The following is a 26,878-nucleotide window of genomic DNA, read 5'->3' as shown; positions in this document are numbered from 1 at the left end:
AAAGCAATAATAGCAACAGCAATAATCCGGGGTAACAACTTACGGAACGAGGGGTTCGGAATTGAACCAGAATTATGTCGTGGGGTAGCGGTGAATGCCATTTTTGGCTGCCGCGAGTTGGCCGCTTTGGCCACAGAAACTATTGATAGAAAAAAGGTTATTGTGACTTGACCTGGCCGATCAATGGTACAAGTTGTTTCCAATACAAGGTCGGCACTCTTATCGGTCTGGACAATATCAATGGTTTCTTTCTTGGTGAGAATCGGTGTCCTTTCTCGTCAACTCTTTCGTTCCTATTTGGAGTCAACGGGCTCGACTGCACACTTGTCAGGCCGATGACCTTTCCGAAGCACAGCAACAGCTCGAAAACTCAAACTACCGATGCAGATAAGAGGTCAGGCCGGTAACTAGTTGGCACAGTGAATGCGGCGCCCAAGTTATGAGCGAGTTGGTCGTCAGCTGCCAGTTAACCGTATAAGTGAAAGTGCGAACCACAACTTCGATCAGGCTGAAGACTAAGGCACAGCTATTATGCACCTAGGGTTTCGAGTATGGCCGATTGGGCAGGTCGGCATTCAACCAACACTTGTGTCTATGCAAGCTGCTGCAGTGGTGTGGAGTTTTGAGAGTGGGAAAGAGCTTGTAGTTGTAGAAGGATTTGGGTGTACGTGTAAGTACGAAGCTTTCGACTCGTGTAAGCGATGATGGGGCCGGAACAAGAACATGAATACATATACAAAATGCACCACGCATATACACAACAGACAGTAACGTATTCAAGTCAAGTCGTTGGTCGGGCCCTTGTGAGCTTGACCCTGGTCGTGATGGGATGAGGGTCCGTCCAGTTCAACAGAGAGGTAATAACCGTTGAAAACATCTGCACACACTCGAAGGAAATACGAAGAGCTGAGATAGGAATTATAAGAACGGGAGACGACGGATGAATACAGTCCGTGAGTTCCCTCTCTCTTCGGAGAGGGCGAGAGAGAACAAGAAGGCAAAGAGGAAAGATTGATGCCCCGATGCCTCAAAGCCCCATATTGTTGACAAGGGCAGACAGACAAAACCTTTGACATCCATGTAAGTTTAAGTTGGTCGGGCATGGATATACAAAATAGCGTGCTGGTTGTTAAAGTGCAACTCGTTGCGAAGTGAAAGTAGAGTAACATTGGACCACAAAGTGCTAGTAGCTACACATACGAGGAGGAGGAGATCGAAACAAACTTTGGGTTTCCAATGTTCTCTCTCTCCTCCAGGTGTAGTATGTACATACTATCGTATCTATCCGACCTGTGGGTCTGGTCTCTGGTTTCGATGCCTTTGACTTTCTTGGCCTTTAGTGATCAACAGGGCCGGCCGGCTGTTGACCGAGACATCCGATTAGAGAGAGAGGGAAAAAGAACATTACATTGTGATTGTCACTTGTCACTGAGACCGGGACTGTGCACGTCTGTGTGTATGTCCTATATCGTACCTGCGTACATATTCTACGACGTACATAGCCACAACCAGGGGGCACCCTCATAGAATGTTTTGGTGATGAGAGCAGCGTTTGCTCCATGAGATAGGGCGCAGCATGGTCACAAGAAAACCCAAAGTCAGACCAGTTTTTGCTACGTTCCATTGTCATAGGGCAGAAATGTAATCTGAAATAGCTCCTAACCTTGCCCTTGTCGGATGATCACGACCCAGACAGGAAGAGTATTTTTGAGGCGGCAGACGAGTCAGGACAGGGCGGACCAATACACTAGGTTAGCAGCTTAGCAATTCCAATTAGACCCTGTAGCCTGTAGCCTGTAATCAGTCCTGGGTATTAGCCTGGTTCGGCTTGGATCGGTTTGGTGATGTGTCTGGGGTATGTATTTCTGCCTCGCACTGCAGGAAATTGAAGGTTATCGTATACACACACACAATGCAGTGTATATACACAGAGATTGCGTCGGATTCGCTACCTGCCTATCAAAATATCTTCAGGCATCACTACCACACTTGGGCAATAAAAGTGTACCCCTTGCTTCTTCAGTAATAGTCGCTCAAAAAAATGTGAAACGATGAAACACCATGTCAAACCTTCAAACCATTAACTTCCATGGGGGGAGCATGGGGGGTCCCTTGTTAACTTGGCCCACTGGGGTTTAGTGGTTCGACATGGTTTAATGACGACGTTGAAGAAACGGTCACGATCCCTTTCTTCCTTCTCTTATCGAGATCCTCATGACACGTACTAAAACACTAAGAGCTCGCAAGCTAATTTGTGTTGGGGGTTAATTAGCGGTTGGACAATCCATCAGGGTTATGAATATCTTGGTACTGCAGTCAAATAGAGGGACCTGTAGTAGAGTAAGTATAAAATGCCGATCCTGCAACGCAATAATGCATCAAGGGATGACGCTACTGTCGGCAGTCAAGTCCGTCAGTGGCCTTTTGAATCATCGTCCACTGTCGTTGCCTGTTTTCTAGAGTGCTCCACGAATAGGAACCACTAGATTAGCCCGTTGAAGCCTGACGACACAGAAGGTTTAGCGCCAAGAGGGCCTAGAACTTCGGGTCTGAATTCTATAAGAGGGGCATTTCCAACTTGGGCCCTTTTTGATTGGCTATTCGGTAGTGACCGTTGGTGGTTCTTGTTCTTTTGAGGGGCAGGCCGCAGGGTCCCCCATGAGGTCCTTTACAGAGTTGTACCTCTTCTCTCGTTACCATGTATCCGTATTATTATTCCCTTCTCTTGGATTTCCTATCATCCAGTCTCGTAATCAAAGCAATCAAGCAAATCCATGTCTTACCGGAGAGTCTCGTCCTTTCGGCCCGATCTCATATTGGCAGATAATCATGAAGCTTTATCAATCACACAAGCACAACCAACCCCACAGAACAAGCTGTCGTGTTGGTATTCGTGACCTTTCCGAAGGGATTAACGGGAAGTTGCGTATGTATCCTGCTCTCGTTACATTAGTACCTGCTTGTCTAGGTGAGTACTAAGGTAGCCAATCGCGTGACCTGCCAGAACTTACTCAACTCGCTCTCTCCTTTGTTTCCGCGACTCGTCAAGACAACAAATAGGTTGTGTTACAACAAGACACAGAACAATAGCGATTATAGAGCGAAATATAATGATAAAAGGAACAACTAATATAATTTGCGAAATTGTTTAATAACGACCTTGTATACACCACCAACCAATGGCCCCTCAATATACCACCCATCGGTTCCCAGTCTAATCACCCCTCGCCGGTTTCAACGTTTTCCTCCCTCCAGGCGACGAGCCTTCTGCCACAGGCCAAACCTGTTTGATACCAGGCCTATTACTGTCTTTCCACTTCGGCTCATGACCAACACGTGTCACATTCATCCTCGACGGTATCATCGATTCTGCACCCTTGGGAAGAGCCTTGAGTCTCATGGTGGACCTATCGTATGCATACAAGCTCAAGAGAAGACACCCCCCGCTTTCTGGCAGATCCAGAACGTAGGCTCCTCCGTAGCTAACTTCATTGTCGCCATTCTCAGGATCCTCGCAGTAGAAATTGGTGTTCCAGGCTCGTGGACAGAGATCATGATTAATGGCGCCCTCAGAGAAAGAGAATGGCTCCTTGTCCCCGCATCCCTCTTGATCGGGTGCCCATTTGGCTGATACAATAACTGTATAGCCATCATTCTCGAGCGCTGAGTTGTGTCCAAAATCGTTCTTGGGATCAAGAGTGTAGCTGGAGTCACAGAATGACCCAATGACACGCTGTGCGTCCTCTATAGTGAACTCTTCATAGCTAGACGAGTCATCGAAGCAGTATCCCTCTCCGTCCTCTTGATTGATGAGCGTGTTGGTTGGATATGCTATCGAGGTTGGTGATGGCTCCTCAGACGTCGTTGATGTTGACTCGCCCACCGTTGTGGTAGCTTTCGGATATGAAGTAGTGCCGACTGGGAAATCTTTATTTGTGATAGAGAAGCCTACGCCGACTAGGGACGGGAGAATGATGGCCGAAGTTCCTCGCATTTTGGTCCTGGTTGCTGTATCGACGTCGGGGATGGGATACGCTGTTTTCTCAACAGTCACATAGCCGTCATTGACGGGATACGCCCTTTTACTAACAATGACGGTAGCGGAAAAAGTCGTCTTGTAGGTCGTGCCCAAGTTGCCATAGATGTTGCTGTCGTCGCCCAATAGATCATTCTCATGATCAAGGGTGATAAGCGGACAGGAGGCCTCTGTTGTTGTGGCAGTTGCAGTTAAGAAGCAGCCGGTGATGACTTCGGACGAGGTTGTCGTGCATGAAGAAGATTGGCACGACACCCAATAGTCCGTTGCACGAGATGTCGTGCAGTCGCAGCCCAGATATGTGTTGCAAACAGTAGCGCAGGGCTTTGTGGTACAGACTTGATGGCATGCAGTGTTGGTCTCTGTTGCACAGTCTTCTTCGTCTTCGTCGTCATCATTGTCATCCTCATCGTCTTTGTCCTTATCCTTCTCGCATCCGGCACCAACACAGTTCCCTCCTGGCCCAGGACATCCTCCACCTATACATCCAATTGAGCCCCCACCGCCGCCTCCGCCACCTCCTCCAGGAGCGCAACCAAAGAGACAGAGATTGCCACATCCAGACTTACAGATAGGCCCTGGAGGTCCGGCTGTGACAATAATTCCAGGAATAATACCTGGAGGAGGTCCGATTTTGTCTTCGCCAGTTGGCATAGGGCCAGGCTTGTATGTGTAGGTAATGCCACGGGTAGGCTCTGTCAAGGTGACAGGTGATGGGATGACACTTCCTTTAACAGGAATAGACTTGGAGGTAGACCCAGTGATAATGATGTTGGACACACCAATCTCGGAGGTTGTCAGAGGTGGGAGCGTTATTAGAACAGTGATTGTTGTTGTGCGATATTTGATAACGCCATCGGTGGTTTCTGGCCACGTCTCTTTCAAGGTCTCAGTAAGAACTGGAAAGCTGATTGTTGTCTTTGAGGAAAGCGGCCAGGGTGGTAAGACGAGAGTGCAAGGCGGCTGACATCCTGCTGTTGGGTTCTTGGAATCCCAGATCGTTGGGTCGATGTAAACAGCATCGTCTCCGCCGTCGCCGCCGCTCCCTCCATCGTTATCATCGCCTCCTCCTCCTCCTCCACTACCTCCGTCACCACCACCACCACCACCACCCTCACCAGGTTCTGAAGGAATAGGTTGATCCGGCTTGTCAGGTAGCTTGGGCGCCCAATCGTGGTTGTTCATGTATGCATTGACGGCCCCTCCATCAGAAACAACCAAGTAATCGGCCTTCCTATCACCGTTGATATCGGCATAACGAACAGGGCCTTGAGGGCTGACACCACCTGCAATAGTACCCATATCGTTCCACTTGCGCCCCTCTCCTATAGGGATCTTTCCATTGTTGCGGTAGCCTCGAGCAGCGCCGCCATCGTACTGGACTATGTAATCAGCCTTTCCATCTCCTGTCAGGTCTGCAAATCGGATCTTGCTGCCGGGCTCGCCAACTCCTGTAGCAACGACGATGCCTTCCTTCCAAATACGCCCACCATTTCTAGGGGGGATATTTTTGTTATTTTGCCAATATTTGACAGCTCCTCCATCATAGAGAATCAGGAAGTCAGCGTAACCATCGCCGTCAAGATCAGCAAACCTAATTTTGCTTCCAGGCTCGCCAACTCCAGGTGATATGACGATGCCATCCTGCCAGATGCGTCTATCACCTGGGTCAGGAAGGTTTCCATTGTTGAGGTACGCCTTGACAGCTCCGCCGCCATAGATGATCAGGTAATCAGCACGCTTGTCAGAATTGACATCGACGAATTCGATACGTGCGTCAGATAGATCTTCGTCGAGGCCAGGTGCAATCTCACCAATTGCCTCCCACTGGCCGTCACCCTTGTTGATCCAAGCCCGAGCTCGTCCTTTGGCATCGACAGAGATCAAGTCATCTCTTCCTTCGCCGGTCAAATCGGCGAAGCGAATACTCTGACCCTTGGTGCCTGTGATTCCAAGATTCTTCCACATGCGGATACTTCCATCGTCGGCAACAGCCAGGAAATCGGCTAGACCATCTCCATCCATATCTGCAAAACGGATCATGTCTCCGGTAACACCACCGATGCCAGGAGCAACTGTACCCAAGTCATCCCAGTTACGGCCGCCTTCTTTCAAGGTGTTGCGGAACGCCTTGACGGCACCGCCGTCATATACGACTAGGTAGTCTGCAATCCAGTTAGTTACAGGCGCCCAAACATGAGAAAGCAGCAAATACTTACCGGCCTTTCCATCACCATCGATGTCTTGTATCCTAGTTGAGCCTTCGGGTATCCCAGAAGGACCAGGCGCAATAGTGACCTCAGCCTCCCAGTTCTTCTTGCTGCTGTCCTTGCCGTTATTGTGAGTGTTGCGTGCCCACTTGACAGCGCCACCACTATAGACAATAACATAGTCGGCATACCCATCGCCATCAATATCTTGGAAGCTAACTTTATCTCTTGACTCAAGACCAGTCGCCCACTTGGAATCCATAGACTCGAACTTCTTTCCGTTGTCCACGTTCTTCCACACCTTGGCGGCGCCGTTCTCATAGATAGCAATAAGGTCAGCCTTACCATCGTTATCGACATCTGCAAGGCGTATCATATTGCCTTTGACAGACTTCCAGTCTGGGTTAATATAACCGATGCTCTTCCAGTCATTCGGTCTGCCCCCATTGATCCAGGCACGCATAGTGCCATCTTCATCGGCAAGTATATAATCAGTGATACCGTCGCCGTTGAGATCGGCCAGGATCACCTTTTCGCGGGTGGCATTGGCGGCTGTGCCACGAATGCTACCAACGGACTCCCAGGTCCGGAAGCCTTTAAACACGGTGCCTTGCTTCTTCCAGATCTTGCCCACGATCTCTTCTTGGGCTCCTCCAGCTCCTCCGCCAATGCCAAGACCAACACCTGGAAGGCCAGCAGAGTCTATCTTCGTAGGAGTTTTCAACCAGCCACGCTTGTCAGCTTCAAGGATAGCCTTCAACCATGCGTTGGCCATCTTCTCATAGCCGCTATCATTTGGATGTTTCTCATCCCAAAGATCATCTGCAGTAATGTCGATTGGAACTTCGAGGATATGTTTCCCGGCATTCTGCCTCTTCTCGATCATGGCAATAACTTGCGGGTTAAAGCGATCAGTGTTTTGCTGCATTCTAGGCTTGTTGGCCCAGATAACTGGAGCAACAAGAACAGTGGTATCAGGGCAATACTGGAAGAGACCATCAATGATTGACTCCAGAATCTGTGGAGAACCTTCGAGATCTTCTTCCAGATCCATGTTGTTGGTACCAGCATGCACAAGAACGACGTTTGGTTGAGCTGCAATGGAAAGCTTCCAATACGTGTTGATTTGTGCGAGCACCTTTCCACTATGGCCTTCGTGATCGTTGTCTGCCATACCAGTGGGAGGGTGCTTCAGGCTACCAACCATATCGACCGAGGTGCCACGACTGATCAGTTTCTCGCGAAGACGATTTCGGTAGCCCTTTTGGTCTTTTGAGCCATTGCCTTTGGTGATAGAATCTCCAAGGGGCATGATGCGAAGACTGGGAAGAGCAGAGGTGTATGGGATCATGAGTGCCACGAACACCATCATCAAGGTGATGGCGCTCCGAGGTATGGGCCGCTTCATGGTAAAGAGGGAGTTTGGATGTCAAGAGTTCTTACGAGTGTGGCAAGTGAAAAAATAATGAATAATATAAAGTGTCGTGTGATGCAATGAGTGACAGGATAAGAGATGAGTGTTGATGATGATGATGATGGCTATCGTTTCTGTGATCTTCTCATTATATGTTCTCAAAGCCCTTCTGTCAGTGACTATAAGTTTTTGACGACTTTCTTTTGCCATCACAACTGCCGCGGCCCCCAAACGCCCTCTACAATACCTCGGGCATATCTCGTCGCTTCTTTCATGCCGATCCTGTGAAGTCTGTTGGTCTGTTTTGCAACAACACCACTATACATGATTAAAAAAAGAACGCAGCAAGGGTCTACCAACATAGGGATCCTTCATTTCACTGCTAATATCGTTAGTTGTGAACACTTCTCCCATGCAAGTTGGATCATCTCGCCCGTGTCTAGCAAACGTATCTTGTTATTGAGATCGGCTGTGTCGTGGTAGATGGCTGTGTGTTGGTTGAGAAGTGCAGGTTTCAGGATCAAATCCTGGCTCTGTTGGTTCTGAAATAACTCATTGCCCGTGTTTAACCACTTTCTACAAATCAGCACGGTCATAGGATCTTAAGAGAGTTTCTGCCTTGCCAACGAGAAATACAATGGATCATTGTAATGACTCGGCTGGTCACGGACACTCAGGGTTTACTTTGTCGAGCCAACAGAGAGTAAAACTAGGACTTATGAAAGTCAGGGAACAGACTGAGAGCATCATGACTCAAGAATTGGATCCTCAAGTCATCAATACCCTGCGAATTATTCGTGTAATCCAGGTTCTTTATACGACTGTATTTCTGATGGGGCTGGAGTATATCACTGTCCGTAAGGCAAACAAGCCACTCGTACAACAAAGTAGTCAAGGGTTCACTTCTTATCTCAATCTCATATATCAAACAGCTGCGCGGTAAACCGGTAAGCTTAACATTAAGGCTTAAAAATAAGAACAGGCTGCAGCGGTGAAATGCAGGAATATTTGACGCCCCTTGGCGGAAGATCTACTACCTACATATTCTCTGATTGGAAACCCGGTTTAAACTCTGCCTCAGTGTTGGGGTCCATGCAGGTATGGCATGATGTTGACTCTAATCATGGAATGTCTTTTACCCGATACTGTTGGTTCCAACATCCATTCCTACATATATTGCAACCACGAATATAGCAATCTAGCCGCCGATCGTGGCTTACAACGGGTCCGAGAGTACGGTGCGGTCCGTTTCCATAACTTTGTCCCACAATCGCCAATAATGAGGGTGTTTCAAGCGCTTGTAAGTGCATCCTTGTAATCACGACTACCAGGGCCAGCAACAACCAACACAGTGAAATATCAATGCTAACCCTGCAAACTGACTTGCTTCCTTTACTGCAAGATACTGCCAACGGAATTGACTTGGAGGGTTGATGTAACCATGTAACCAACATGTCCAGCGGTCCATTGTAATGTCATGAGCTCAGCCTTTGACGATTCATTCTCAGGCGAAGGCTCTGTTTCAAAGTCAAGTCCAAATATATAAATGTATTCAAAAACTTGATGGTATAACTAGGTAGCTGTTTCAACGCAAAATCCCATTAATTTCAGTCACACATCCCTCTCATCATTTGCAGTCTCGTCGAGTTGCCTTCTTGATTCAAGATGTATACTAAACACCAAGTTCCGTGGAGAACCACCTTCACAACTATCGCACTTTTGCTCATATCTTTTTTCCTCCTCTCCTATACCTCGTCTCCTCCTAGGCTTGGCCTGAGCCCTCGTACCGTTGCCGCAGATGGTGATCAACTCCAGCAACATGCTGCCGGGGGTCTTACTAAGCGTGTAACTGATACTTACTCAAAGGCTCATGACAAAGGCCATTGGCTTCATTGCCGCATGAGCATGACCAAAGAAGAAGCCAAGGAAAGTAATCGTGGGAAGTCTTTAGAGTCTCCATCTTACCTCCAAGTAAATGGCTTAGAAGAACCGGAGGGTTGGAACCCCCACGACGCCTCAGTCTCCCAATTTGGAGATAATTTGAATGAGGCCCTGAGATCTCTCAGTATTCCTATTGACTTCCATCACGAGAGTTGGGTTCATGTTCATGAGGCAGACATCTTTAATGATCCGTCTTGGCTCATCGATGGCTCAGATGGTAACATCGACGATTTTGAAAACTGCATCGTAAGTTATTCCCATGAGATTATAGGCCTGGGACCGATGTTTATACACCAAAACAAACCTAACACATTCAATCACGTCAACAGCCAACCGGTGCATTCTTTCACAATTCTTTCATTGCTGAAGCCGGTGTTATAATCGCAGATAATAACTATGCCGTTGACCCAGCCCTGCTGGCGAACGCAATGAATCCGAACGATCTTGCTACTCACATTAGAAAAGTAAGTTAAATTATCCATACCTTCAAAGCGCATTCATCACAAGCTGTTCCTACTAACACATCTTAGTGGAGTGATGCCGTTTGGATGCAATGGGTAAGTGGCCCCCGGTTCAATTTGCAAGACATCTCTTACCGAAAGAATTGTATCTAATCTGAAGGCCAATAGTGGAAAGTATGCCATGAGAAAGGAGAGGATGTGAAAAACGTCAAATATATCATTCGGTCCAAGATCAACAATGGGGAAACTCTCAACTTTATATTCCAGGCCATTCTTAACAAGCACGCAAGGGATGCCAAAGGGAAAACCATTGGTACGTGGGATAACAGAATAACAATGACGATCAAAGAGGACCCCGATGAGCTTTATGGCATCCTTGGTAGTCCCAACGGAGCAGGGGCAGCCTATCTACTGCTTAACCACAAGGAACGACTAGGGCTCAAGATCATTAACAAGGTTGACATATTTGTCGCTGAGGGGAGCCACGAGGTGAAAGGCATTGCTGTTGATAAAGACACGTCGGAGACGATCACGCTTCTGTTTCATGTTACTGATGTTTGATCGTCGTAACGCTAGGTAGTGTTAAGAGATTGGGAGAAGGAGCCGGTAATAGGTTATGGTGGTTTGAGTTCTAATGCGGAGACACAGTACTACTTATTATGAATACCTCAGCGTGTTTCCTCGTGCTCTTGGTGCTCCTCTTTAATCCGCTATTGCTCTAACTCATACCTCTGAAATCGATACGTCCCTTTTCTCGCAACTCAACCTTCAGATATGCAACCTCGTCATTGGGTAGGATACTCTCCCAAGCAAACAGATAAAAAGGATCGCCGCGCATTTGATGGTCATGCAAACCGCCGTGCATACCCAAAAGGTGCATCCTCCACGTATCCCAGAATGCGAAACCGAGCTGGCGGAACGAGCCAAACTCTACTCCTTCTATTGGTGATGCACCGGGTCTAGCAATACAGGGTCTGTTGAGCTCTCTGTATATTAGCATTCCAGGAGCTTCTTGTCCCAGGCACTCTTCAGTCCGACCCCATAACTTGTCGTCGGTGGGACATCGCATACAGAGTGGTGTCCCATCCTTGCTATGCCGAATCAACTTGCGGAAACGTTCGTTGCGGTTGGGCGACGCCGTGATCCATCTTACGAATGGTGGCGGTGGGGGAAGTTGGTAGTATGTATCTTGTTTGGCTTCCCCAAGTGTAGCAATGTATTGCATTAGAGACTTGACCTCTTCGGATTTTTGACGAGCTTCATCAAAGTTATTTTGATCGATCATGTCAGCCGGGCTCATGCCTTTCAACTTATCGACATCTTCATTTGGCCAGTCCAAAGTATGGCTCTGATACTGAACTTCTCCCACGAGCTGAATGATCCATAGAGCACGAACAGCTCGCATCTCTTCTACCCAGTTTGGCTGTCCAGCATCAACCACCTTCGCAGGTGTACCTTCAAAGACACAATCCCAAGCCATGACCCGCTTACCATCAGGCCCATGAAAGTTGATGTAACTTAGGTAAGGGTCGAGGCAGTGCATCGGCCTGAAGCTGGGGTCTCTTAGTCGTTCAAGATAAGATGACAAGCATGCCTGCGAAAGGGTCGAGATCTGGCAAGCTGTTGCAACCGTGGATCGAATAACCGACACAGATGGTGCTGCAGCTGATAAAACTTCAGGCCCAATTTTGATCAAGTTATCCTTGCTTTGACCGATCGATGGAAAGCAGGGAAACAACCTGAACAAGAATCGGCGCTGCAAGTCACGTAGGTTCTGGAAAGGGAGTGCCTTTGAGCGCGCAAGTATAACGGCGCGCACCACTTCTACAACCACAGGTGGTAATATCGCGTTGGGGCCGGAGAGAATATTTTCAACAATAAAAAGGGCATTCTCGTTGAAGAGACGCCAGGCGTTGGGGGATGCCCTCAGCAAATCCCAAAGCGTATCGAGACCAGGAAGGCTTGTGACGATCGGAAGTAAGATTTCTGGAGGCAGCACCTCTATGGATGTTTTCTGTGGAGAAGAAGCCATTTTTTTTTTTTGAGAAGTCAAGACTCAGTTTGACATGAGAAGAGATTGTGGAAGAGTCAATGAAGATGTTTCGAGGCGCGGGGGGGAAGAGCGCTTAAAACCACAACCAACGGTCACTTATAACATGTAGACTATCGAGTCAGTGCATACATAATCTCATCCCTGTAAACTGTTGGTTGCTTTGTTTCACACAAGGTTACCCCCAGACTGGAGACACGGCCGATCGCAGTGGACTGACGTTGCCATAAAATTGATAAACAAATCTTTGATTATTTATAGCATCAATTCGTCTGGATCTTACCCTCTTCATATAGACACACTTCTCTAAGCTTAGCAACCATTAACCAAACTGCCACAGTCAGTACATGTTGATCGTCTACTCCTTCTAGCTGACTTTCACTTTGACATCGAAACACCACCAATGGGGTTCTGATCATGATGGTTCATATTTCAGTCGTCATCCTAACTAGACACAGATATCCACGCCTCATACTATAGTCATATCCTGGTGCTTGATTACCTGCAGGTAATTCATTCTTCTTCCTCATTACACGTTAATAGAAACTTCGCTCCCGTGCAAGTTCATCTCGCCTTTATCATCAATACAACACGCTTAGCTCTTGTTGCTCTTGATATGGGCCACCTCCTCGCGGATGCTAGGAGTGCGGGCTCCCTCAGGGCCCTCGGCGTCAAGCTTGCCCTGGACGTCAGCTACGCCAAAGAGCTCATCCATCTGCTCCAAGCTAAGACCCTTGGTCTCAGGAACGAAGAGCCACACAAAGATACCCATGAGAAGATCAAAGGTACCAAACATGAAAAACATACCCTGTTCAGTCGTTGTTAGTTATCTAATAGTCATCATAGATATGTTTATTAGCACTTACGTAACCGGCAGGTCCCATTGTCTTCTGCATGGTAAGCACAGTTCGGGCGACGATAAAGTTAAAGAGCCACTGGGTAGCAGCAGCGATGGCAACGTTGAGGGCTCGGAGACGGGCAGTAGGAATCTCAGAAACGAGAATCCAGCAGCAAGGTCCCCAACCGAATTGGAAGAAAGCAGCCCAGAGGTAAATGCAGACAATAGCAACATAACCGAAAGCAGAGATACCTGCGCCAGCAACAGGGGGCTCAACGCGACCGTAGATACCGATGATGTACATGGCGAGGAACTGAGCAGCACTTGTCCACAGAAGACTGCGGCGTCGACCAAGAGAGTCGGCAAAGAAGATGAGGAAGGTAGCACATCCTAATACCTTGATGATACCGTAGACACCAGTAGCGAAGAGCGAGACGGTTGTGCCGGTCATACCGAGAGACTGGAAGATTTGAGGAGCATAGTAGTTAACAGCGTTGACACCTATTGTCGATTAGCTAGAGAAAATGACACAAGATCTGAAGGGTACTCACCTGTCATTTGCTGACACACCATGAGCAAAACAGAGATAATAGCTCGCTTTCGGTTGCCAGGGATTGTTACAAGCTCCTTCCAAAGAGTGCTGGCAGAAGCGTTGCCTGTGAGTCGCTTCTCGGCCTCGAGCTGCGCGGACATCTCCTGTAGTTCGGTCTGGACATATGGGTGGGTTTCGGGGAGCCTATGGCGCAAAAATTGTTATTCAACGGTCCTTCTTTATCAATCATGAAAGCTTACTGTCGAAGTCCGATCAAAATAGACTTGGCACGTTCCCAGTCATCCTTGCGAGCACACCATCGAGGACTAATGATTGTTAGTAAAGCTATGCTTTGATGAATTATGCTTGGGTTACTAACCTTTCAGGTGCAGCCAACATGCAGGCAATCAAAAGCCTGGGAACACATTAGTTTTTGAATTCTTGGGCACGATAGCATGGCTACTAACACAGCGGGGAGAGCCTGGAGAGCAAGAGGCAGAGCGTAGACGGTAGGAGCACTGAGGTGGAGAAGAGCGCCATAGTTGATCCTGATGACCTGTTAGCTAGAGCTTCGATAGATTGAACAAGGTATTACCATACCAGAAAGAAAGCATGACACCGGTAACAATAAACAGCTGGTAAAAGGCTATCATAAGTTAGCGATGAGTTGTCAGGGATCATAGCGTTGAAGCACTTACAAGTCAAACCGCCACGAATGGCTCGAGGCGCACACTCAGACACATACAAGGGAACCAGAGACGAAGCAGCTCCAACGCCCAGACCGGCAACAAAGCGTCCGATATACATGACGGGGAGAGATCCTTGAGCAGTAGAGGCGGCCTGAAGAATAACACCGATAGTTGTGACAGCACCGGTTCCAATGAGACACCAGCGTCGGCCATATCTCTCAGTGAAATACGAGGTGAAGAAACAAGCAGCAAAACAACCGGCCTGGAGAGTTGAGACAATGTTTTGATCGAGTGTGACCTTGGCCTCAGGAGTGTAGTTGAAGCGCTCCTGGGTAGCCTTCATGGCAAGAACACCACCAATAGCTCCAGTGTCCCAGCCAAACAGCATACCTCCGAAGCATGAACCTGCAACGACGGCAAAGACGCGCCAATTGTAAATCTCTTCGGGGTCAGTCTTCATCGCGTCATTGCGAACGACCTTCTTGAGGACACCTGCGATACCCATGGTTGCGGTGGTGGAAGTCGACTCGTGGGTGGTGGGTGAGTGGCAACAGCCGAGGAAGTGAGGTCGGGATGTGTTTCCAAGCTAAGAAAAAGATAGGGGATGCTTTAAATTTAAGCTTGTTTCCCCGGATTCTAGATCGAACCGAGACGTGGAGCAATCGAGGGAACAAATAATTGCTAGAAGACTCAAAACACCGAATGATTGAAAGAGGTGTGATCGCTGGTGAGAAATTCTAAATGTCGAGGGGATCTCGTAGGATATTAAATGATCAACCGGCCAAAGTCCAACTGTCGAGCTCCCCCAGACCACCATTCCCAAATTGATCATCCAAGGACCAGTAACAGCCAAGCATGGGGTAGCATCAACCGGACTGTCACCCCCAACATCGGCGCACCGGCTTCTGTTCTGTTGGTGTGTGTTATGAACTCCCTTGTCAATTGCACAGACTCTCTGGTAGGGTCGGATATCATGCGCACCGTAGCGGCACAGGGAACGTTGATACATGGTGAAACGAATTTATTCGTTGCCGGATATCCTTCTGCAGCTAGAATACCGGTAATGGTACGTGACAACAGATCATGCTCATCCTTTTGCTCAACCAAACTTCAAATATCTTCGCTCGTAGTGACTTGTGAATTTGAACATTAGGCTTGAGGTCAAACCCTCGAAAACATCGTATATCTACTAGCGCAAAATGTTACCCTCGTATGAACACTTAGAAGCGGACAAAATTGTCCACGAATCGATTTGCTTGTGTCGTCGAAATTAACTACACCATCAAGCGCGGGGAAGAGGTGTATCCCAAGCTAACGGAATGCCCAGGCTGATGTTGAGATGAACTTTGGGGGCACGAGAGATCCCTCTATGATGCGTCTCGGCTGCTCAGAAACAACCCATCCTTGGGAGGATTTGTGTTAATATGCGGGGAGGCGGTTACCGCGTGGAACCTGGGGTTGTGGAGAGACTCCCCATGTCGATTAAGCATAGTGACATGCACCATGGAATCGTGGTAAAAGGCTGTGAACGTCTCTGCTCTGTGATAGGTGGAAATTAGTCTGTCCGGCTGGTGATCGCACAAGTCTGGAGCTTTAAACAAATGCGGAGCCTTTTCTTTTAAGGTTATCGTACCGAATGAGAAGCAAGCGTGATCACTTCAGCCTCAATAGCCCGCCCGCCCGCTTCTTCTGGCGGCTGTCGCTGGACCATGAACGGAGATCGACCTGTGCCAAGGGTCGGGACAACATATGGCAGACCATCCCCGCAAGGAACGGTCAAGCACAGAGCAGACTAAAGGCGGGGAGATGACTTTGAGTGAGGAGAAGATCAGGTAATAATCTGATTGATGGAATCTTTGATTTCCGTGCCATCCATCTCATTTCCGACCATTCGACGAGCTTACTTCTGACATTTGGGGTTAAGCACTCATCTCCTTCTCTAGCCAACCTGGCACGCCTGGGGTCTTGTCCCATCCATCGAGATAGCTTTCTTGGCTCACCCCAACCCCCGAGGGCTTGGCATATATAGCAGACACATACCATACCGACTCACCAGCTTTGATTGTATGTTGTAAAGTTGGAATTGTGCTTCGGCTCTCAATAAGATTCGAGTTCGGGTCTGCGTTAACCAACATGGCTTGGCGGCCTTGGGTCGGTTCCAGAGCTTTGATCCCTACAGCGCCTTTGGACACTGCAAAAGCCCCCAACTTTCCACTTGTCCAGCCGTCGGGGGTGTTCAAGTCATAATTCCCAATGATCTTGGGTGATGTTCCCTCGTGTTTCTCTTTGTCGTAAGGGCCTAGATATCGTCCGTTAGTCGTATTGACATTACAAATGGCAAAGGAGCCGTCGGCTGTCATGACTTCGCGAGCGCTCTTGATATGGTGAACTCGAAGGTGCCAGTTTGGGGTCTTCTCCACAGGAGGAACCAGAATTGTGCGGATTGTGACATCCGAAAAAGGTTTCCAGACCGAGACGAGAACAGGGGCGCCTTCACGGTCTTCAATCCCCGCGTACTCGCAGAGTCTTCGGGTTTTCCAATACTCGCCCCCATCATCCGACAGACCAAGCTGCGACGCCAATGCGTATTGCTCCAGAGAAAAGAGTCCAGGGGGTACTGAATATCCGTAGGCACTGCTGTAAGCGAATCCGCCATACTTGGCATGCGTTCCTTTCATTGGATAGCTGCAGGCTTGCCCTGATGAGAGTAGCATGCAGTGGCCTCCGAGGTAGCTAAACCAATGTCAGTATTACTGCCGCTTGCCAAATCATATATAATGGGATCCCCACCTCATAATGTGGCCTGGCTGATTCAAGGCTTTTACTTTTGGGATCACACCACTCGCTGATTCTTCCTCGGATGTCCAGAAGGGGTGGTCTTCTGGTGTAGCCAGACACATGAATGCGAGACAGGCCCAATACTACGATTCAGGTCAGACAGATTGTTTCTTCTTGCTGCCAGTACTCATCTTACCGGACTTCCTGGGCTGTTATAGTTCTCCGCCATCTGGTATGTGTCAGTAAACTCGTACCCACGGAGTGAAAGTAACCGTTACTTACATACATGTTTGGGTACGAATACCCAATCGATAGCGTTCCGCTTGACGTCCAGATATCATTCTGGGTCTGCCACCAGCGCAAATGTCTGAAAACCACTCCCTTAACCATGCCCCATGTCAAAGGTGCAGGTAGCTCGACATCAGCATGAGCCAATGCTCCCCAGAAGGAGACCATAGCGAAGCGGTAACCTACACTTCGGCCATACGGAATGGCTCTGCCTTCATCATCGAAGTAATGGATCAGGTCCAGAGCAACCTGCTGTGCACGTCGCTTAAATTCATCAGCACGCTTCGGGTCTTCGTCCCCTGCCAACTTAGCGTATAGGAGCTGTAGTAGTTGAATCGCAAAGCTGGAAGAGTAGTAGTCCATTTCTGTCTGTGTAAGTTGAAGTTGCTGTAACGTTCTGTATGGTTCTTACGGTGGATTCCTTCTGGTCCGTCGTTCGACCAACCCCCTCCCCGATAAAAGGTCTCGAGGTGTTCAATGTCGCTGTCGAGTCTCTCTTGGGAGAATTTGCCGCCATTTTTCTTCAGACCAAGGTTGGCAAAAACTCGAAACCAAAGCCAGTTGGTGTTGGGCATGCTGAAGCAGCGGTTAGCTGATAGAGAGTCTTTGTAGTACTTGTGACTGACTTTTTCTCATTAATTGAGTTTCCCAGCCAAGCCTCGACATTGCTCTTCTCCTTATCTGACAAGCTGCTCCAAAAGTCGGGAGCCACAGCCAGCGCCCAACCTAGGATACCGGGTCAGGTTTAGACCAGTTTTGGGTGTTTGCCATAGGTCCTTACCGAGGGGGCACATTTCAACCATTCTCTGATCATTGTCTTGAGGGTATCCCCAATATTCGGGACTCTCTGGATCGGTTCCTGACTTGATACCCTGAATCCACCATTCCTTGCCATCGTAATCACCACCACCTGCCAACAAAGCAGCCAGGCCCCAAAGCGGGCGGCATATACCTTCAACCTCGGAGGCAGTTTGGTCGAAGCGGACTGCTGTTGCACCCGGACACTTGACACGAGCCTTTTCGGGTGAGAAGAAAGGTCCTAAGGGGTCGAGAACAGTGCGAAGGAGCTCTTGGACTGAAGAGCGGTCCTTAATCTCCACTTTAGAGAAAGGGTGAACACCATCGTAGCCAAGACAGAGCGCCTTGGTGGAAGTCATGATGTCGATGTTAGTAGTTTGGGACAGGTGACATAGATCGGTAAAAGAGGAAACTTGTCCAAGGGTGATGAAGAGAGTATATATATCTCAGCAATGAGCTGCTAGCTTACCCTTGTAGCTTTCTAATCCAATCCCAATATCATGCATTTATCGTCTGGTTTCCAGCAACTGTTCAATAAGCGGGGATTTGCTTTGAACATGGTCGGATACATTGCCGTGTTGATCATTGCGGGAGGGGCCAGGGTGGGATGCAGTTGACCCCAAAATATCGTGGGGGTACCATTCTGCCATGTAATGATATCACATTATAAGTAGCCGGCGGTGGAGCAATGCAAAGTCGTGAATTTATCCGCCGTGTTGAATTCGGGAATGTTGAGAACAAACAAAACATGACAATCAATGGTCAATTGAGGTTCCATGTGTAACGCCCGCTTTGTCAGCCGTTACGTGCAGTTGAGGCAGGAGCGTCTCTGCAGAGCAACATACAAACTGCTTGCTACCAAAGTACCTCGCATTGAGGCTACCCTGGAACCTGGCCAAACAAATAGGTACGTTTGAATATGCACAAAGAAAAGCAGCGTAATATATAAATGTTTACTTTCCGTCAAAACTATCTTTCTCGCTATCGCTATCTAGGAGTTGAGTCTATTTCTCCGTTTTCGTCTTCTCTCCACTAAACTCGTCTTTGACCTGCTCATAAAGTAATCCCGACCGAGCCTCAGCACTCACCAATCTTGACCAACCAAACAGCCTCGCGACAATGGCTTACGACGACAGAGACACGATAGTCGTGAGTGGCGAAGATGCAATTGAGCCACAAGAGAATGTATCAGAATACTCTCTTCCATTATCGGTGCCCGATCAAGGGCTTGATGATGGTTCGCACCCCATTGTTGATCAGCTGCCAGACGCGTCTGCATCACCACTAGCTCAGCAGGAGACAAGCACAGCATCTACATCAAAGGGCATCAAGAAAGCCAAAAGTAAAAAGAGAGTTGTCGTGAAGAAGGCGGCCAGAAGATCAAAATGGAACCAAGACAACATCTTGACGGACCCCAAATCACCTCTAGCTTCGGCTGATCTCAGAGTATGTATGGCCCGCTGCTATTCAAATGGCGAAGAAACCGTCAACTAACGAATACAGAGTATATTGTCAAATCCTATGGCCTGGGAAATTCTAGAAAATGAAGAGAGGGCAGAAATACTAGCACTCTTCCCAGATTCTCAGCACATCCTCAGTGCAGGCACAGAAGACGCCTGTCCTGATTTTGCATCGCTCATGAATGATGACAGCTTTCGCTATGACTGTGCTGCCTACACAGAGAACATCGCCCAAGGGCGACACGACCCCGAATGGCTGGCTCAGGCTTGGGCAGCCCACGAGAGGCGGAAGATGGGTGATTTTGACGAGCACCTGGACAACAAATTCAAGGACGACTGGGACGTTAACCTCCCACCAGAGCTCAAGACAACACGAAGCCCTATTGTATCAAAAGAAGAGAATGACGTCAAAATGGAAGGCACCGAGCATATGGCCAACGGAAACGAGGATCAAGCGGAAGCCAGCATGACAAACGGCACGGACACTTTAAATGAGCAGAACCCGGAACTTGGGAAGGATGCCAGGGTAAATGAACTACCAAGAGATGATGCTGCACAAGAGATATCATTGTACATAGCTACCGGGCACCAAAGTCCTGCGATGGAGATTGATGGTGAAGGCACAACGAATGAGCCGGTTACGGTGTGAAGCTCTTGGGCCAGAAAGCAAATGTAGAGGAGGACTCGGATTGCTTCTAAATCACACAGCCAAATATGATGTATCTATATCCTTCTAATATGAAGTTACATCACTCTCTTTGTTGTTTTATTCGTCTGAACTCTGATGATCTCTCCATCTTAGCACTCGGTGGATGAATGATATGACAGTCTATAGCTTCTGTTTATCCAGAGCCCATTTTTTACTTGGGCTACTCAAACCAAACGTATTTATAGAGCCTAGATTGCTAGTCTAAACCGAGGAAGTGACTTGCGTATGAGGGGCCGCTTTGTATTCGGTCTGCTGCTCAGAAGGCATAACCCGGTTGTAAGTCTGCGACTCGTTTTGTTTGCTCCAGAAGGACTTGCTACCCTTGAAGAATAATGGTGGCGGGTTGCGAATATGAGTCAAGGCAAGGACAGTGACCCAGACGAGAGTGATAACAGGTATCATCCAGCCACTCGTCTGGTATTTCTCGGCCCGTTCCTGGTTGTACTTCACTATTGCGACAAGACTTGTGCCAATGCCGAGAAGAACAAAGATGATGTGGCGAGTTATAGCCCATTTACTCCAGCGGGTTGTACGCGACATAACAGCAAGGGCCACCATGACGATGAGTGAAATACCAGCCGCAATGTAGGTGTAGTTGAACTTTGTAATAGGTTAGTACTTTAGAGAAAGGAACTGGTTGATGGGGAGGGTGTCTCACAATGAGATGAAAGCGTGCGTCCAAACGGTTGGAGAGGTCTGCCTCGAACTCCGCGCCGGTCTGTTCAGTAATATTGTGGGCTTTATTGTACTCCTGCACTTCACTGACTAGATTAATCTTAAAAGTCTCGAGTATAGCGTTTGTCATGGCGTTTCCAAGCCCTTGCAGAGATTCAGTCAATATCTGGAACTGTTTGGCGTCGGGCATATCCTTATCCAGTTGTGTTTCGGTCCAGTCAAAGAAAGGTACCCAGAAGGTATCGTTGATAGTAGAAAACTTGTCAAGGGCTGTGATGACGGCCTCCTGAGTCTCAATATACTGTGGTGGAAAGAGCGTGAAGAAGTTTTTCACAATAGTCTCAAAGATGTTCCGCATTATCTTTGTCGTTATATCACTTATGCTGTCCACGGGTATGTCGTCTTCATTGATGCCCCCGAACAAGTCGATTGTCTTGATGACATTGAAGACTTTGGTCCAGATGACGAGTTGAGTAAATCCTTGGATAAACAGGCAAAGTGCGAGATGAAGGGGATAGTGGATGATGGTCCAGAGCTGTTGGCGGAACTTTGGGAGGTAAGGGTTCTTCATCCAGTCAAAGTAGATAAGGAACACAACGTAGATGGTGGTAGCAGAGGAGAGAACAACACCCACGGTTTCAGCATCTGTTGCAGGGGGTTAGCTTAGGTTTTCTGACATTTTATCAGCAGGAAAGACTTACTCCACGAATCAGGATTCTCAACAATAGTGACAACGCTTTTGCAAATGGTGATGATTCCGTCGCCAACGATAATGACGGTCAAAAGACCCATGCGCTTCATCAAATGTGTTCCTTGGAAGCTGAGAACTGGGAAGATGTATGCCAATGCAAATGTGAGGACAACCTCGACAACAGCAAGGATGTACCATGTGATGTAGACGTTACTATTGTGGTTGGTGAAGCGGAATGTGGTACCGAGATAGATCATGGCGAGGACAAAGTTCAATCCGATCTGAAGCAGCATAGGCAGGGCTTGCTTCTTGAACTTGCGGATATGCCAGAGTATACTCGCATACTCGATGGCCAAGGCTAGACGGGACACCATAAGGATAATGGCTAAACAAGTCAGTTTCAGATGTAAGGGATACGGCGAGGAGAGCAGAATGAGAGACTTACAGAATGTTCTCATCGTCTTCATGTCTTGGTCTTCCGGCTTGAACTTGGGAGCAACGACGGCAAATCCAACCATAACACCAAGATGAATACCTCGGGCGACACGTTCTATAATTGTTAGTAGTGCCAAAGCCTCATCACTGAAGAAGACCTACCAAAGATACTGTCTGTTACGAATCGTACATCGTACAAACTAGTTGTGAGCCATGTAATCCAAAGGACACTGTCAATATGTCAGTTTCGTCACATTCGCTCAGAGGTTCACTCTCTTACGTGAAGTAGCCGACATAGGCTTTGAAACGGTCAGGGCTGTTGACGCCTTGGGTTTCACAGAAGACGGTGTAGTTGGCAGCGAAGAACAGATCGTAGAAAAGCTCGAGTAGACTGGCATCCTCGTGCTAGAGACTGTTAGCATCGTTACAGCGATGCTTTATTTGTTGCCAACCTTTTGAAATTGTGGACAGTCATCGTCGTATCGGTTACCAAAGAGGCTCATATCAGGAGCGGTAGGTTGCTTGGTAGGAGGGCCATTGTCACTGGAGTCTGATCGTCCTATGAGAGGACTCTTGAACAAGACGAGCTTCTGGGCTGTTGTAACAGCCTCGTGCGGTTCTTGGTACGACATTGTAGACTGGGGATCAAATTGAACCAACTATTAATGATTAGCATGGCCATGGGTAGAATATGGCTCGAGGACAATGCCTCTTTTCGCCTGATGGAACCTCTGCACGTACTGTAGAATAGGAGTCCCACGTAAGTCTGACAACCGAGTCAACTGAAGTACACAACCACCTTTGCCCATTGGGGGCTGCCTTGACTATATAAATACAACTGGAGGTCAGGACCTGAGAGACGAGCAGGGGTTGATACTCCTAGCCATGCCATCAAACAGCGATTTTCACTACTAAGGCATGGTTGACCCTAACATAACACCATCAACTCACTGAGCCTGACTTTTAGCGGGAGAATTCGAGTACAACAGGAGCCACATTGGATTATGGCTTGATCCTTGATTTAGATTCACGATCAATATGGTCTAGTAGAGCCTAGCGTCCACTGGCAACGGTAGTTGAAGTGACATTGAAATCTTACGTGAGAGTGCAAGTGGCCCCCAACCACGTTAATCCACTTAGCTGAAGAGACTAGCCGACCAGTTGATTCGTCGATGATACTCAGCCCTTCTGTTTTTAGTTCAAAAGATGCGTACCAACCTTGACGAAAAGGCTTGGCAGGTGCCCGAGACGCAGTTATTGAAACGAGAAAACATGTCTGCCCATAACTAGGCGGTATGCCAGTATAACGGTCTGTGACTGAGTCATTGGTGTCAAATCAACACAGTTAGATTGAGTCAATCGCTAAGTTACAAGGATCGAAATGCCTGTATCCGAAAAATGCAACCCGTTTGGGCAACTCAACTCGACTCAACCAACAACCATCTCGATCTTCATCTGCATCTGCATCTGCATCTGCATGCAATCGTAGGGCTGTAAAGTGGAGCTTTATTGCATGTCGTTTTTGGCCACGTGACATGGCTCCGAAATTAAGCGCTTACTTTTCTTAGTCTCAATCTCAACGCGTCAAACGCGTCTCCCCTGGTTTTAGCTTGGCTAGTCCACTAATGATTTATTTGTATTGGCAACCAAACCAGACCAGCCAGATCACTCACGAATAGACACGGTGACGATGCGATAGCAAACTTCCATCAAGAAACGGCTCGACGACATAATATATAAACCACGCATATAATCGACAATCATGAATCATTCTCCTACTCCCAACGCTCGAAAGCGCACTCAATTCCAAGATGACCCCGTCCCAACACCTGCGACCCTCAAGAAACGCCGACTCGATGAACTCGTACCCGGATCGCCTTCAACCCCCAAGGCGCTCAACGCCATCAATTCAGCATATTCATCAGTCATATCCAACGGTCAGAACTTATGGCCCCCAGTAGACAACAATCTCAAGATACCGACCGACCAGCGGCCCGTCGTGTCGCCATCAAAACCTGTATCGCAACCCGCCACACAACCTGCCGCACAACCCATGTTCCGCCCTGCACTTAAGGCATCAGCACTGAGAGGAACAATATGGGATACCGGAGATTCAAAAAGATCTTATCCTCTACCAAAGAAGGTCGGTGTTAGCCGACCGAGGACCGCTTCACCAAAGAAACCAGCTGCCCCAAGAGGCCGACCGCGGAAGAAGAAGGTTGAAGAACCAGCCCCAGCGGCAGATGATGGGCTTTCAGCAAAACAAGAATCTATCGACGAGCTGTCCACAACGAATGGATCTCTTTCGCTGCCAAAACCTACGCCCAAGAGTATCCTGAGCCCCAAGAAGGGGAGACCACGAGGCCGGCCGAAGAACGTCACTTTTGGGGCAGGTCAGGACAACCAAAATGGCGAAGTTTTCTTTGAGGACCTACCGAGCAAACCCAAGACGCCACGTAAGGCCGCCAACTCTGAAGCAGATGAGATCGTGTGCGCAATGTGCTTGAAACCCCATTCGCAGGCCCCCAACCAAATCATTCTATGCGACATGTGTGATTTTGCAGTTCATCAAGAATGTTATGGCGTTCCCGATATTCCAGAAGGCGATTGGCTTTGCAAGTCGTGTACTCAAGAGGACATGCTTAAGACGCCGAAAAAGACCGCTGGCGTGCAGCCTCCAGCTGTTAAGATCGCAGTAGATGTACCTGACATCGCCAATTTGGACCAGCATGTACGATCATTACAACGAGTGCTTCTCGACCGTTGTACGGGGAGAAGGCGTTTGCAGTTGTCTGCGCAGCTTGAGGCTGAAGAAAAGGTTTACCAGCTTGTGGGACAGACTGTTGTTGCCGGTGAAGGAAACTCCATGATGATAATTGGAGCAAGGGGATGTGGCAAGACCACTGTAAGGCGCTGTGATTTCGCTTTCTGGGCGCACCGAATGCTAACTATTTATCTTACAGTTACTAGAAAAGGTCATTTCTGATGTATCTCAGGAACACAGAAGCGATTTTCACGTGGTGCGGCTCAATGGCTTCATTCATACGGATGATAAGCTGGCCCTAAAAGAGATCTGGCGACAGCTAGGCAAAGAGATGCAGGTAGAGGATGACCTGGTGAACAGAGTAAGAATACCCCTTGGTTCCATAAATTACTCTCACTGACGATGCTTGCAGACAAACTATGCCGACACCATGGCGTCGTTACTTGCTCTCCTGTCACATCCATCTGAGATTATCGGTACAGACGAAGGTGTTACGTCACAGTCGATTGTGTTTGTGATTGACGAATTCGACATGTTTGCATCGCACCCTCGACAAACATTATTGTACAACTTGTTTGATATTGCACAGTCGCGAAAGGCACCCATCGCAGTGGTTGGCTGTACCACTAGACTAGATGTTGTTGAGATGTTGGAAAAGCGAGTAAAGAGTCGATTCAGTCATCGATACGTCTATCTCTCTCTGCCCAAGTCGCTTCCAGCTTACTGGCAAGTCTGCAGGCAGGGGCTGATTGTAGACAGCGATGAGGCTGAGAAGGAAGGCATCAACACCTATCTCGAAGGACATGCTGCGTTCCAGGAGTATTGGAACAACAAGATCGAGGTTGGTCAGATCCTATTTGGATGCGAATCACATACTAACATACAATACAGGGACTATACAGAGAGCGATCATTCCAGGACTTGCTTCAGTATCATTATTACACAACCAAGTCGGCTTCGGCATTCCTGACCGAATGGATCTTACCTCTGTCGGCTCTCTCAGCCAACGACGTGACACTCAAGATCCCTGCTGTGCAAGCAGATGTTGAATCCTTGACACCCCCTGACTCCAGGCTTCACTTGCTTTCAACGCTGTCTGAGCTAGACTTGGGACTCCTTATTGCTGCAGCACGATTGGACATTGTAGCACACACGGATACGGTAAACTTGGCCATGGCATACGATGAGTACAGTTCCTTGATGGGAAGACAGCGAGTTCACTCAGCAACAGCAGGTATGCTTGCTGTAGGTGGAGGTGTCCGAGTATGGAGCCGTGGCGTAGCTGGCATCGCATGGGAACGGCTCATCTCACTGGGATTATTGGTGCCTGCTGGCATAGGTGGTGCCCGTAACCTTGGGCATGGCGGATTAGAAGGCAAGATGTGGAAAGTCGACGTCGCACTGGAGGAGATCCCAGCAGCAGTGAAGTTGAGTGCTGTACTGGCAAGATGGTGTAGGGAGATATAGTGGCGGAGGTTGCAGTTTTACGATACGATGCCCTATTGGCTTGATAGATACACATCTCTGCGTTGCATATAATAGACTATTAATGATGCCCCTGAGCAAGTATAGACAAGTAACAGATACATCGGGGCTACCTGTCCGTATTCATGAGCCCTGGATGATCTTTTGCGAGGGAAACAAGACGGCATTGCTGAGACGGACGGGGTTTTCCCCTTGAAGATGGCGGTGGCATGTTTTGGTCTCCGAGGACGGTAATAATATGGATATATGTGCTGGGTTGTAGTGTTGATGTTTAGGTTTCGCTAGATCCATCGACTCGAAGCATACTAAAATCTGACATGGACTAGGCGTATATTTAGGTGGACATGAACAAGCGAGAGTAGATTTTTGATTAATATTAGCATTTTATCGTAAAGAAATAATAAAAGTAAAAAACAATTCATTGGACTCGGTCGTCTTTGCTGTGCTCACTCGATGTTTCTGATGCTACGTCACTCGAGATTGTGAGGCCTTGATTTGCCGGAGACGAGATGAGCTAGTGGCAATCTGATACACCTTCCGAGCGCCTTCGGCCAAGCAAAAGGAAGCTTTGATGGATTGAATGGATGGCACCTGCCCTTTGGTAGTCTGCTTTTTGTGGCTTAC

General features: G+C 48.2%; 9 protein-coding genes across 9 annotated transcripts; 4 read left to right on the top strand and 5 right to left on the bottom strand.

Annotated features, from left to right (window-relative positions):
- Nucleotides 1-3,214: 3,214 nt before the first annotated feature.
- On the bottom strand, nt 3,215-7,453 carry FGSG_06238 (uncharacterized protein; the record flags this gene model as incomplete). The annotated part of the gene is made up of 2 exons (XM_011326583.1): nt 3,215-6,201; nt 6,256-7,453. 2 exons carry the CDS (start codon nt 7,451-7,453, stop codon nt 3,215-3,217), a joined length of 4,185 nt encoding a protein of 1,394 aa, XP_011324885.1.
- Nucleotides 7,454-8,297: 844 nt separating this feature from the next.
- Nucleotides 8,298-9,015, top strand: FGSG_12894 (uncharacterized protein; the record flags this gene model as incomplete). The annotated part of the gene is made up of 4 exons (XM_011326582.1): nt 8,298-8,517; nt 8,552-8,607; nt 8,742-8,960; nt 8,992-9,015. 4 exons carry the CDS (start codon nt 8,298-8,300, stop codon nt 9,013-9,015), a joined length of 519 nt encoding a protein of 172 aa, XP_011324884.1.
- Nucleotides 9,016-9,565: 550 nt separating this feature from the next.
- On the top strand, nt 9,566-10,623 carry FGSG_06237 (uncharacterized protein; the record flags this gene model as incomplete). Its single annotated transcript, XM_011326581.1, has 5 exons — nt 9,566-9,847; nt 9,931-10,065; nt 10,132-10,158; nt 10,231-10,375; nt 10,499-10,623. The coding sequence occupies 5 exons, from the start codon at nt 9,566-9,568 to the stop codon at nt 10,621-10,623; spliced, it is 714 nt and encodes a 237-aa protein (XP_011324883.1).
- A 157-nt stretch (nt 10,624-10,780) lies between these two features.
- FGSG_06236 (uncharacterized protein) lies at nt 10,781-12,094 on the bottom strand (the record flags this gene model as incomplete). Its single annotated transcript, XM_011326580.1, has 1 exon — nt 10,781-12,094. One exon carries the CDS (start codon nt 12,092-12,094, stop codon nt 10,781-10,783), a length of 1,314 nt encoding a protein of 437 aa, XP_011324882.1.
- A 613-nt stretch (nt 12,095-12,707) lies between these two features.
- On the bottom strand, nt 12,708-14,676 carry FGSG_06235 (uncharacterized protein; the record flags this gene model as incomplete). Its single annotated transcript, XM_011326579.1, has 8 exons — nt 12,708-12,920; nt 12,979-13,451; nt 13,502-13,686; nt 13,743-13,808; nt 13,862-13,897; nt 13,950-14,030; nt 14,083-14,128; nt 14,181-14,676. 8 exons carry the CDS (start codon nt 14,674-14,676, stop codon nt 12,708-12,710), a joined length of 1,596 nt encoding a protein of 531 aa, XP_011324881.1.
- A 1,414-nt stretch (nt 14,677-16,090) lies between these two features.
- Nucleotides 16,091-18,394, bottom strand: FGSG_06234 (uncharacterized protein; the record flags this gene model as incomplete). Its single annotated transcript, XM_011326578.1, has 7 exons — nt 16,091-16,904; nt 16,962-17,092; nt 17,146-17,178; nt 17,232-17,602; nt 17,650-17,813; nt 17,864-17,963; nt 18,019-18,394. The coding sequence occupies 7 exons, from the start codon at nt 18,392-18,394 to the stop codon at nt 16,091-16,093; spliced, it is 1,989 nt and encodes a 662-aa protein (XP_011324880.1).
- A 760-nt stretch (nt 18,395-19,154) lies between these two features.
- FGSG_06233 (uncharacterized protein) lies at nt 19,155-20,144 on the top strand (the record flags this gene model as incomplete). The annotated part of the gene is made up of 2 exons (XM_011326577.1): nt 19,155-19,481; nt 19,539-20,144. 2 exons carry the CDS (start codon nt 19,155-19,157, stop codon nt 20,142-20,144), a joined length of 933 nt encoding a protein of 310 aa, XP_011324879.1.
- A 261-nt stretch (nt 20,145-20,405) lies between these two features.
- Nucleotides 20,406-22,637, bottom strand: FGSG_06232 (uncharacterized protein; the record flags this gene model as incomplete). Its single annotated transcript, XM_011326576.1, has 7 exons — nt 20,406-20,804; nt 20,863-21,524; nt 21,581-21,955; nt 22,016-22,120; nt 22,168-22,235; nt 22,286-22,410; nt 22,458-22,637. 7 exons carry the CDS (start codon nt 22,635-22,637, stop codon nt 20,406-20,408), a joined length of 1,914 nt encoding a protein of 637 aa, XP_011324878.1.
- Nucleotides 22,638-23,767: 1,130 nt separating this feature from the next.
- FGSG_06231 (uncharacterized protein) lies at nt 23,768-26,236 on the top strand (the record flags this gene model as incomplete). The annotated part of the gene is made up of 4 exons (XM_011326575.1): nt 23,768-24,910; nt 24,969-25,130; nt 25,182-25,610; nt 25,661-26,236. The coding sequence occupies 4 exons, from the start codon at nt 23,768-23,770 to the stop codon at nt 26,234-26,236; spliced, it is 2,310 nt and encodes a 769-aa protein (XP_011324877.1).
- Nucleotides 26,237-26,878: the final 642 nt, after the last annotated feature.

The sequence above is a fragment of the Fusarium graminearum genome, chromosome 3, assembly GCF_000240135.3.
Source record: "Fusarium graminearum PH-1 chromosome 3, whole genome shotgun sequence".
Lineage (NCBI taxonomy): Eukaryota > Fungi > Ascomycota > Sordariomycetes > Hypocreales > Nectriaceae > Fusarium > Fusarium graminearum.
This window is presented reverse-complemented; position numbering and strand designations above follow the sequence as displayed.